Source organism: Mya arenaria, chromosome 5 (assembly GCF_026914265.1).
Source record: "Mya arenaria isolate MELC-2E11 chromosome 5, ASM2691426v1".
In the NCBI taxonomy this organism is placed as follows: Eukaryota; Metazoa; Mollusca; class Bivalvia; order Myida; family Myidae; genus Mya; species Mya arenaria.
The window spans coordinates 3,486,081-3,498,665 of record NC_069126.1 but is presented as its reverse complement, the minus strand read 5'-3'; the positions used below and the strand labels follow the sequence as shown (position 1 = coordinate 3,498,665).

At 34.8% G+C, this 12,585-nt stretch overlaps 1 protein-coding gene across 1 annotated transcript; it reads right to left on the bottom strand.

Annotated features, from left to right (window-relative positions):
* Positions 1 to 7,121: 7,121 nt before the first annotated feature.
* Positions 7,122 to 12,323, bottom strand: LOC128234383 (carbohydrate sulfotransferase 1-like). Its single transcript, XM_052948594.1, has 4 exons — positions 12,101 to 12,323; positions 11,176 to 11,365; positions 8,902 to 9,008; positions 7,122 to 7,816 (listed from the first exon to the last, which is right to left on the bottom strand). Exons 1-4 carry the CDS (start codon positions 12,321 to 12,323, stop codon positions 7,122 to 7,124), a joined length of 1,215 nt encoding a protein of 404 aa, XP_052804554.1.
* Between the last annotated feature and the right edge of the window lie 262 nt (positions 12,324 to 12,585).

Below are 12,585 nucleotides of genomic sequence, written 5' to 3'. Positions count from 1 at the left end.
CTAATTTTTTTATCAAACTTGAGGATAATAAACTTCAAAAAAGATTAAGAGAAGTCATTCGCATAATACATACTCAAAAGAAAGTTTACATTACTAAAACATACTGGGATTTTAAATACACGCGCGTTACAAACTGAGCCTTTAAAACAGTCGATGATATGTCAACGTTAATACTTATGTTTTGTTTGTATTTTTACCACTTTAATGACCCGAAATATCAGAACGGAAGAACTTTACAGACTTTTTTGATACTTTCCAACCAAGTACATAGCCAAAGAATTGAACACATTTACATAATTGTATGAATTCAACATATAGAAACCAGAGTTAGTATGAATATACATAATATGTATATTATACATTCATTATTTCTCATGTAAAAAAGATATCAAAGCACATAAAATACAAATTTTGAAGACGATCTTTCCATCAGTTATGTTTCCTTCAGTTTCCCGAGTATGTGTATACCACGTGATAAATTGCGTCATAATGCTACGTCGGAAGGCAATATTTTGATTTGAAAAAAATCTTAAAACAAAGATAACTTCACTATTTCTTCACCATTTTAAATTAAACAAAGCACAGTCTACGCTGCTTACGGAGCCCTGCCTATGGTCTTTCACCAGAGTATGATTGGGAGTTTAATTTCTTTAAACACTTCGACAAACCTTTTCACAATACGGCCGTCTGACGGAGCACTGTCAAAACATGATATTAGAAATAGGTTTGTCGAAGTGTTTGATGAAACTAATGACTTTATCAAATGTCAGTAAATACAAATACGGGACTCTTTAAGCGGCATAGACTGCCCTTTGTTTCATTTCAAATGGTGTTGTAAAAGAAAATCTTTGATTTAAGTCTTCACTTTAAGCAAAATGTTGCCTTCCGACGTAGCATATATGACGTAATTAATCACGTGGTATACACACACTGTTCCCATTCGCATCCTTATTTCCGGTCGCCCGTCCTCTCCATCTTCAGCTTACCATGCATGTACTAAGTGTCTTTGTGTGACCGTTGCATCTTTCCCACTCCCGCATCGCCTCAATCAGTTTTCTTATTTCCTTGGGAAATTGTTCATTGAAATATCATACTGTGACATGTTGATTCTACTGTGATGGATGTGATATTATCATATAATGTCTTGGATATCGCGTTTCTTTAATCATTAAATGTGAGCGTTTTATATTTGTCGTGTCTTGTCAATTATGGTTATCATCTTTGTCTTTAGTATAAATGTTCTTATTAAGTCGCATAACCATTTATTGTGTGTAAGTGCATGCTACAACCTTTAACTTATTAGTGGTGTATTCTATCTACTAATGGCCCAGCTAGTGTTGATATTTATCGCTTTACATGATTTCAATCAATAATGGCTGAATGCTGACTGACTGGAATAAATGTAACGGACAAAACTGCTGACCACCAATCACACATATTGTTGCTTATTTACAGTTGTATCCTTCCAATCAAATTACATCAGAGTTTGCCTCCTTGATTAAGTCATTGACACTAATCGATTCCGGAATAAAATGATAATTCAGCTTTTAAATGTTGATGCTGGAAATCGGGAGGACCAGCTAAATGCTTCATTCGACAAAATTACACTAAATCAGTCGGTCCCTAGTAACTGTTGCAACGCCTCCATACAAACATCAACATGACCGTGGTTGTAGATGCTGCGTCCGAATCTCTAGAGCACATTCCGGACGATAGATCTATCTTGTTATTTTCACATTGTTATAAAAACCTGATTGTTTTTGAAAACTATGTCCGATTTACTTTATGCAAGGTAACGTGTCCATAAAACAAGAGAATACGTTGCATTTTCCATAAACATGTCAGGAAAAAAAGACATACTATGCATATAGAAGTTCATGAATCTGACAGAAAGGTCGTTGATTTAAATTAATCATGTAGGGTACAGTAGGTAAGATTTGCCTATTACTCTATTTTTAATTCATATTGGATGTAAAACATACAAAGATAGAAAGTTGTCAATTGCCTGATGTTATGACTATGCTTGATTCACTGTCATATGTTAATAAAAAGGAAATAACGCATGCTTCACTAGGTAGTGACTTCAGAATTGGTGTGATTTGCCTTTCCATTTCGCACAGCGAAAAGTCAACTAAATCTAACCGCGTCGCGGAAACAAGCTAATCGTAAGTAGGCCTCTGATTGGCTGACGGGAAGCGTTCCAGAAGAAAATGTCCTTACCGTGAACTTCATAATGGCAAAGCATACATTAGGATGTGTTTTTATTATAGATTGAAAACAGGTTCTTCATTATATTAAGCATTATGTAGATATTGCATATGTTCCAGATCTCCCTAACTGATGGAAGGGATTCTAAAGACTGGAACACATGTAAACCATATCAAGCTGACATACAAAGTGCATGTTTTAGCTACCTACCTTGAAAGTGAAGGTAACATTTAAGAGTCAAAGGTCATGTTTTGTATCCGCTATATAAGTCCTGTACCGATGAATGGATTTCATAATAACCACACAGGTATACAAATATAACTATACAACGATACACATCTTCAACTCATTAACTGTCGTGTTGAGAGCATGTTGGAGATACCTAACTTCTAGACAAAGGCCACATTCAAGAATCAAAGTTTAAATAGCCATATTCTGTTCACTCAAAACAATGAAGTCCAAATACATTGGCATCACAACGAAACACTGATCAATGCCCCAAATCGGTTCATTCCTTCTGTGTATGCTAACACAATCCTTACTTTGTACTCCTCTTCCATATGATATGTATAACCGGTAGTTTAACAACAGCAAAGCACCTAGGAAATAGTATTGTTACAGATTCGCTTTTTATTCCGATTTTGTAACGTATAGGGATCGTATACACCATTTACAACAACATCTTTGTTGTGATCGTTACTATAGCAGTAACGAAAGCAATTTCGTCATTAGTTAAGACTGCCAAGATGACCTGTCCATTTCAAATTTCAATCATGTCCTGTCATGACGGCATTGGGAGAAATCAACTTCGGTTAATGCTGTCAGATAATATTCCTACGTAATACAAGTACAATTCATAACCAGACAATAGGTTACACGTGCCATTACAGTGCCCCATACAATTATTTATTAACATTAACATCTTACACTAAGAATTAAATCACTTTCGAGCGCATGAACACTATGACACCCATTCATATGCTTCAAATTTAACATCTTACCTACATTTTCAGCTAATAAACGCGAGGGGGTCACGCCATTCTTGAAGAAATCCCTCAACTTGAAACAATAAACTCAAATATTCACATTGTCCGACTTGAAATTCTATCCGAAATGACTTTCACTTTGGATGCAGTCAGTGTCTTCATCTACACATGTTCAAAGGGAAAATTATAAGTAATAGAAATTTGGAAAATACTTCTTTGAAGAATAATGACATTTCTTTAATGCACAATGTATTCTTCATTGAACAATATTTCAACATTTGACAACAGCAGGGTGCTATGTTATTCCAATATCAACATTTTAGAACATATATTCCTGTTTGTAAGGAAACCTTCATCCAACGACTCTGATAACTAGCGCACTTTTACAGTGTGTGTATACCACGTGATAATTTACGTCATAAATGCTACGTCGGAAGGTCATATTTTGCTTCAAATGAAGACTTTAAACTAAGATAACTTAACTATTTATTCATCATATAAAATAAAACATGGCACAGTCTACGCCGCTAACATAGCCCTAGCTTCGGTATTTTACTAGATTTGATTGAGAATTTCGTTTCTTAAAACACTTCGACAAACTTTTAACGAAACCGCCTGGTGTAGCACTGACAAAACATTATTTTGGAAACAGGTTTGTCGAAAAGTTTCAGGAAATTAATACCCTTATCAAACTCCAGTAATAAAAAGAAGGCAGCCCTCTAAAAGCGGCACATACTGCCTTGTTTCATTTAAATTGGTAAAGAAAGGGAATCTTTGTTTTAAGGCATCATTCAAAGCAAAATGTTGCCTTCCGAAGTAGGATTTGTGACGTGATTTACCACATGGTATATACACACACTGCTTTAAAATCTGCACTATCAAGTGGAAAAGTGCTTCTTTAAATACTGCAAGCGAAAAGGTCCATCTTATAATGTCATTTCACAATAAATGACAAGAAAGGTTTGATATAAAACTTAAACAATCGATTTAGAATTCGATTAAAACAATCGCGTAATTAAAATACAAGACATAAATCACCATTTCCCAATTCTCGTTAGTAAATTACGGAAGAACGAATAAGAAGAACGTTTATTCATTGAAATAGTATATTTATACAAACAATATGTTTGAAATAGGTCAATATGACATAAATTCATCAAATAACATTGAAAACTGAACATCAGTTTGTCAAATATGAACATAACATAACGAAGGAGCAATTTAGAAATGAAACAACACCACCTTCATAATATAAATCAAAGCATTACTTCTTCAACAATGCACATATTTGTTTTCAATATGTAAACCTGACTTCGAACTTAGAACTTGCATTACTTTTTTTAAATTTAACTAATTTCGGATGTCTAACATAAATATACAACATTTTCTTATAACGTTGAATTCCTTAGATTCCAATATACTGCAGGATTCACTTCTATTCCGTTAGTATTACAAAATGACATCTTGCTCTATCACATTATTATTTAAGTTACGTCAGACAGTTTTTAATACACAATTTTCCTTAGCCAACATGATTTACAGAGCCATAACTATACTATGGTGGCATATTACTGCAGTTAACATTTGAGAAACATTTTCGTTAAGATAAATACCATAAGACTAAAACATGCCTTGAAAGTGCCTAGAACTACCACCTATTACCCTTTTTAGCTAGACAACACTAACAGGTTATCTAGTTACAGTTTTCGAGTTCCACTTGGTAAGTTATAGCATACCTACTAGTTAACTAGATATGATTCGTGTTACCACTCATCTATAAATGCATTTCTGGCTTCGAGCAGTAACTGGTATCCAATAATGGTTTGCGAATTCCTCTTAGTAAGTAACATACTAACTAGTTAACTAGATAAGATCACATTTCATTTATCATACAATCATACAATCATGACTGTGTAGAACTAAGTTAAATTATTAAATACAGTCGAGCCCCGTTGGCACGAATTCTTAGGAACCGGAGAAAAAAATCGCCAAGCGGGAACTCATACATTTAAAATAAAGGAATCGGTCCTTCAGATCCAGTTCGAGCCAACGAGGAATTCGAGGCAAGCGGATTTGAGTCAACGAGGAATTCGAGGCATGCGGGTTTGAGTCAACGAGGAATTCGAGGCAAGCGAGTTCGAGCCAACGAGGAATTCGAGGCAAGCGGGTTCGAGCCAACGAGGAATTCGAGGCAAGCGGGTTCGAGCCAACGAGGAATTCGAGGCAAGCGGGTTCGAGCCAACGAGGAATTCGAGGCAAGCGGGTTCGAGCCAACGAGGAATTCGAGGCAAGCGGGTTCGAGCCAACGAGGAATTCGAGGCAAGCGGGTTCGAGTCAACGAGTAATTCGAGGCAAGCGGGTTCGAGCCAACGAGGAATTCGAGGCAAGCGGATTTGAGCCAACGAGGTTCAACTGCAGTTATTTGTACGATTAAGCTACATAATAACATGTATGCCAACAAAACATGGATTTATAATAACGCAAGATGCAATATCAATTAAGCTGCTACGTTTGTTTATACTAGCCTCGTTTATATAAATAATCAAAGTTTAGGTAACCGATATACATGAAAGAGTGGAGTTTTATCGGGCAATTAGATGTTATGTTAAATATTGATTCCTGGTGACCCCATGGAGTGTTGGTACCATTTGAAGGGGGTCTTGTGTACTGATTACTGATATTTTAAACTTAGTTAACGAAAATACACTGAAGATACGGTTGTATCAGTTCGTATTTTGTTTTTTTAATTCAGCTTAGATCGGACGTGAATTGATCGACTTTTCAATCTCTCGAGGTCAAAAAGCCTGTTTGTAATATTTCCATCGGTATGAAATCTAGGTATCCTTATCCTTCCTTAACACAACAAACCCTTTCAAATGTACCAGCATAATATTTGCCCACCAGGTATCAACATATCTCATTATTGTACCTCCAATACCCTTAAGGGACTCGCTAATGTTTTTTTTGTAAAATGCACTTTGATATTTGTTCAAATATCGTTTTTAAAGACCACAATTTTCATTAGCGTTAATAACGGCTATAAACGATTTGTTGTTGTGTGATTGGTTGATTGACGTTAACACGGGATGTTATCAATGTTTAGTGAAAACGTCAAAAGATCCATTACTTTTGTATAATTCCTGGGACCCTAATGATTAAAACGTCTGTTTTTTTAATTGTTATCGACTTTAGCGTGGGTTCGCACCAAACTAATAAAAAAATGCTTTTATATACTATAATTATATTTTTCTACAATTTCGATATCATAGATTAATGATTAAATAAGTGCTTTCAGGTGAATTACATGGAAACTAATTAGTTGGTACAGAAACATGAGCGAGTCACTTAAAGTAACACTCTTATTCAAAATGAAGACAAATACGTGTATAACAAACATACATTGAGTGATAAACCCTCAACCACTTACAAAGTAATGCATTTATGGAAAACATTGATTACTGATAACAATATTATAAGCGTGAAGTTAATAGCTGAAAACGCAAAATTATTAAATGATTGGTGAATGCTAAAAGATTTACTGTGGTCTTCTATATTCTCTTTGGTGGAAACACGTGTTTTCTGCACATTTCTTTCACATTAAACTCGGAATCTTTCATAAGCACCATTGTTTTCGACATGTGTTCATCCTTTTTGGTATATAAAAACGATTGTATTAAATGTGTTAAATCTTATTTGGGAGTAATAGTGCATCTTTAAAGGTGTACCTACTTTAAAAACTCTCCGTCCAAACACCAATGCCAAACTAAACGCCCAACCATACGCCACCTTCTCACAGAAAGTCGTGATACGTTTATTTTTGAGGCTAAACTAATAATAGAAATAAAAACAATTTCTAACCAATGATAATAACATGTGTTATGACGCAATTGTGTAAAGATCTATTTACATATACAAACATGTCAAGAACTAAATTTGTTTGGGGTTTAAGACTTCCATGTTCACAAGTTCGTCCTGCGTGTATATTTTGTATCCATATCGTCGCAGTATATAATTGCATCGGTTTTGAACAATGTTCTTAAAATCTAGTTTCATTTTAGTTTTCCAGCTATCAATATGTTCGGTTGAATTGGAGCGAGTTGTACAAATGGCGCAATCATTTTCTAACCCAGCCATAGTGATATTAAATATATATTGTTCGGCTGATTGTGTAAACTCGGCGCCTATAAAGTCATACATCTTCTTCGATGTCTTAATTGGCTCACTGGCAATGTCTTCATAGAAGACAGGCATGATTCTCCCCTGGTGTTTCCGGAGAATGTTCTCTTCTTCCAGTACGTCGTTCTCCAGTCGCTTGCAGAAACGTTCCGTGCACCCCTGCTGACCTCCCTTAGTCACGCTGCACTGCCCCATCCTAGACTGGGACATTAGAGTGGCCCGGGGGTCACGTACTAAGTGGATGATTTTGAGGTTAGGTAGTCGATCTAACAAATATGACACAGATGACAGTTCAAGTCGTATGGTTTTTATAATACGAAAAGGCGAGTTTAAACACACTAATTTAAGTTGTTTTGCACAAAGAAGAAGGGCAGCCGAGATATCCCCAACATTTTTAACCGTATTCCTATAACAGTCCATCATCATCGCAGATTTGATACCTTTTTCTGGAATGTACAAATCGAAAACAAATTAATTTTAACTCAACTCAATTTACCTTTATTTTCACCACACGAGGTGCTATTCATATTAATTAATATATACCATTAATAATTAATGATAGAATGACAATACTGTACACAAAAGCAGATTAGAATTTAGGCATTCAGACACTTCAAGATCGCCTCAAGAACGTTTTGCGAGTCAGCTAGAAGTCAGGAACTATGAGAGTTCTGCGCCAAGCAATGCGAGACAATATGTTTCTCCGTCCATAGCCATAGGTACAAGTTCATGGGCAAAGCAGACGTGAAGTTCTGTGATGTCAGCGATAAATAACCACCTATCCCGTTCGTGTTCACTGCATTTATATACGCTTTGTATTTACATCAATATTGTGGATACATCAAAACGTAACATAAATGAAAAGATTTGAGCAATGTGCCTTTAAATGCACTCAAGTAGTATTTACATAATTATTTACCTACTTTGAACGAACTCGCTCATGTTGTGTAAAAGGCACTTCTTTATGACGGAATCAAGTGTAGCACATCATTAGGAGTGTTAAAACTAAGATACTGAGAGCTTGAACCCTTCAGCAAATAGTTTAATGCTCAAATATAGTCTTTAAAGTCCCTAACTTTCAATGGCTTTAGTAACGCTGTTTAACAAACGGCTTTAATGCTAATTTATCCCCAGTTGATGTAAGAGTCCTTGTGGGCGAGCGGTTTTCTTGTCAGTTTTTTTTTCTTGACTGTTCGCTCTCCATTTAAACCAATTTTCTTAATCTTAAATTATACTTTATTTCTGATTTTTCTGTATGAAAGAGCAAACTCGTTATATTTTTAGTGTTTTAAGGTACATTACCGTGTCCACAAATGAGCGAATCCCTTTAAGCTTTCAGATTACTTTTTTTAAACACACAAGGAATTACCATGGGTAAGACCATGGATTATATTTATGTAAAACATGGGCACACTGAGATCCGATGCCCAATTATGGGAATTGTGTATTAAAGTTGGATAAGCAATACAAGGAGAAACACGATAGGACATAGTTATATGAAAGTTTTATACACCAATTCCCGTTTACTTACTCATAAAACTGTCCAGCAGGGCTATGTTCGGCAGTTTGGGTATATCGCACGTAAACCAGTTGTACAACTCCTCGGCTGCTTCCGAGTTAAACTCTAGGGGAGGTAACCTGAAAGAAACCATCATGCGTTTAATGATTGTGAATAACAGACAGCCGTCGTCTTCTTCAAAAGGGTACTATGATGTCCAAGATTGATATAATAATTCACTAAAATTGTGCAAACGCATGGTTCTTATAATACGAAGGACCTCTGTCAATATCTATATGAATTTGCATATCATAAATATGAAAATGAATTTTACTCTTTAATAACATACGTTTAATACACCCAGTATTAAAACATGAATGATAAACCAGATTTAAAGAGACTCGCTCATGTTTTAATACCAAATATAACTATCCAGGAAATGCATTTAAACACAGATATATATATATATATATATATATATATATATATATATATATATATATATATATATATATATATATATATCAAAAACATTTTTTCGTTTGATTTCAAAATAGAAGAAAAAATATATAATAAAGTATAAAAACAAAACAAGCGTGGAGCGAGCCCCCACTGTTACAGTTATGAAATACATGAACAAAACGAGACTTTATCCTCTCGCCCACATGGTCACATTCTTAGCTGATGGAACATTGGAAGCATCACGTTATTATGTCAACCAACCAATCACAATACAGCCTTTTGCTGAGTTGCGTTATTCACGGATTTTAAACTTGTGGAGTACATTGGCAATATTTGAGCATATATCAACATTTGTTGAAAGGTTACTGTTGTCAGCATCTTATCTTTAACACACCTAATGATTTGCCACACTTAATTTCGTAATAAAAATGCATTTTACAAAACCATGAACGAGTCCGTTTAATACAGTTACCGCATATGTGAGAATCAATACATGTTTTTTAAGCTTTAATGGAAAAATTGACATTAAGAATTTTTAGCTTAACGTTATGTTGGCAATTTAAAGACGTTATCTTCAGAATTTAAATTTATTTCATAAACTTAAAAACATCTTAGAAACGATTTTTAACTCATAAGACTTCAATCAAAATCTGTCATTTTAAAGTAAGATGCAACACGCAGCAGTGTGCTGATATTAAATTGCAAAAAAGTTGTTCTTGGATGACAATGACAATAAAAATGCACAAACGAATAGCCGGAACAGAGATGAATGTAAAACTATCTCAAAATAGTAGATATTTTAGCCTAGCCATTGAAATATTATGCGATGAAAAATTGTCACTCATATAGACAGTGACCATAGTTTTTAAATATAAAAAATAGCAAAATGATCCTATTTTTACATTACAGATTTTATGTTCAGAAAAAAATACCAAATAATGCCTCAATGCCAGCTGTGTACATTCCTAACAAAATAGAATTCAATCTGCGAGTTTCTGTATAAGCGATCTTCCTTATTACTGATAATCAGATTAATTCAAGATATATATATGACAAGATGATAATCATAGGATTGTACATGATTAAATTATATGAGCAAATAAAATGTTTCTTAAATATCTTGAGATAACGGAAGTACGAATTGTATTAAAGACAATGCGACGTCCAGAAGATGAAAAGCATAACAAAATAGTGGAAAAGGGAGAAAATGATACCAGAAGCAAGTCAAGAATGACTTTGAGCATAGATTGTTCAACAGTTATCTCCCTTATCTACTGTAACGAACGACGTAAAAAGCATAGCTCCATTCATGCTATTCTATATTATGAGGTATATAAAACAATAAATTTTTAACGCATTCTTTAATAAAATAGCAAGGGAAACATCTTTTCTGCGCTTTATTGGGACAAAACGCACTATATCAAAGAAGAAGTGTTAGCATAACCAATATAATAAATATAGTAATTTGAGAATTCAGACATGTCCTTAAGTGGCAAAAAGAAAGAAGAAAACGACATTTATAAAAGAAAAACAAATGCTTCGTGGTTTACTTGAAGTGCCGAAATTTTTATCTGTACATTGCCTTACTTTCTTCACACAAATATTTGTAAAATATCCTAATGCAAAGAAGTAAATCGATATGCAATTGATAAACGTTAATTACAATATATGTTTTAAGAAAATTACTATTTTTTGATTTTCGTATATGCATGCTAACCCATTCTTAGTCATCTGCACAGTGAAATTGTGTGATCTCTCGTCAGCTAAATATCTAAACATATAGCACGTGTTAGTATCAAACAGCAACAGGGTTATTAATAGATCATCTCAATAGTTCAAAAGTACCTGTGTGATTTATCAGGGGTAGCCATTGAAAGATGCTTAAACTCCACTAGAGCCTTTTCTACTGAATGAAGTGGCTCATACAAGTAGAACGACTCTTGCGCTTGTTGTAAAATATCGCCGGCTAGACTGGAGCCACTGCGCATGTACGTCAGCAAAAGTAATGACGTCACATTATCCCAGTAGTCCACAACTACGATAGAAAAGAGAAAAAAAAAACAGGACAGAATAATTGCAATAACCAGCAATCAGGTACAGTGTTAGTTAGAGATATGTATATGAGTAAGCAGTACTGGTTTTGTACAAAAGTATATATAGGAGGAGAAAGATAAGGAATGAATACACAACACAAATATCAAACCAATAATGCTGCACACGAGCCACCACACACAAAACAAATACATGTATCAAAATAAATGATACGGTGGTAACTATCGACTTGTTCAAGTCAATACACTATATGTGTTTTATAAATAATGGTCTTAACTCATTCACGAAAGCAATTTTTGACAAATTTTGGAGTATTGCTTATAAGTTTCAATGTTATCGAAAACACACAGTGTATAATATAATAAGTAAAATAGATAACGAAACACTGATTGCCCTTGTGCAAAGCCATATACGTGACACTTTGCGTATATATTGTGTTCTATGTAGATAACAAAGACCATTGAAGTTTGAATTTAAGCAACACAATCAAGAGGCATTTCTCCTGATTGTGTCAGTATAATAACGATTGTTAACGATATAAAGTGTCTTTTCAAAATGTGGCGATTGGCTGGTCATTTTAAACTTCGTGTTAAACAGTACACATACAAGTAGTGTTTTGTAATCTATTGTCGACTATTCACCAATCCACCGATACATATGGGATATATTTCCATACAAAACCAAAAGAAGCTGTTTTTAATTTCAAACCTTTTTGAACCATTGGCATAGTTGAGAATATAAGATGACTTGTTTTTATGCCCCAGGGATCGGAATGGCTCATAGATGTAGAAGGCCCCTGGACTATGCTGCAGGATATCGCCGGTAAGACTAGACCCTGACCGCATGTAGGTCAGTAGTAACACTTGGCTTGTCTCCTTTCCGGTATATAAGGCCTCCCCGGTCAGTCGACTGCGCCCTAGGACAGCTGTAATATCTCGCATATGTATGTGCGGTGTGTATACATATTTTAGCAGCAAGTTAATGTCAAGTGGGAAATTAGATGGTTGTTATAGAGCCATGCATATAGCGCTCCAGTGTGGGTAACGGTTTAGGCATATGGGGATAAACAACATACATTTGGAGTTCCTGAAATCCATATTGTGACCCTAAGGAACCCCTGAAGTACGGACTTGACAAAAAACAGTTGCTTTCGGCAAAGATACTTTTTTTGTTTCTTTAAAATGGAATATTTATTTTGTTATC

Coding starts and splice junctions, on each gene's coding strand:
- LOC128234383 (XM_052948594.1), bottom strand. CDS start 12,323: ATGCGAGATATTACAGCTGTCCTAGGGCGCAGTCGACTGACCGGGGAG. Junction 9,009..11,175: donor ACCCCTGATAAATCACACAG/GTACTTTTGAAC, acceptor GGTTTCTTTCAG/GTTACCTCCCCTAGAGTTTA. Junction 7,817..8,901: donor CCTGCTGGACAGTTTTATGA/GTAAGTAAACGG, acceptor TGTACATTCCAG/AAAAAGGTATCAAATCTGCG.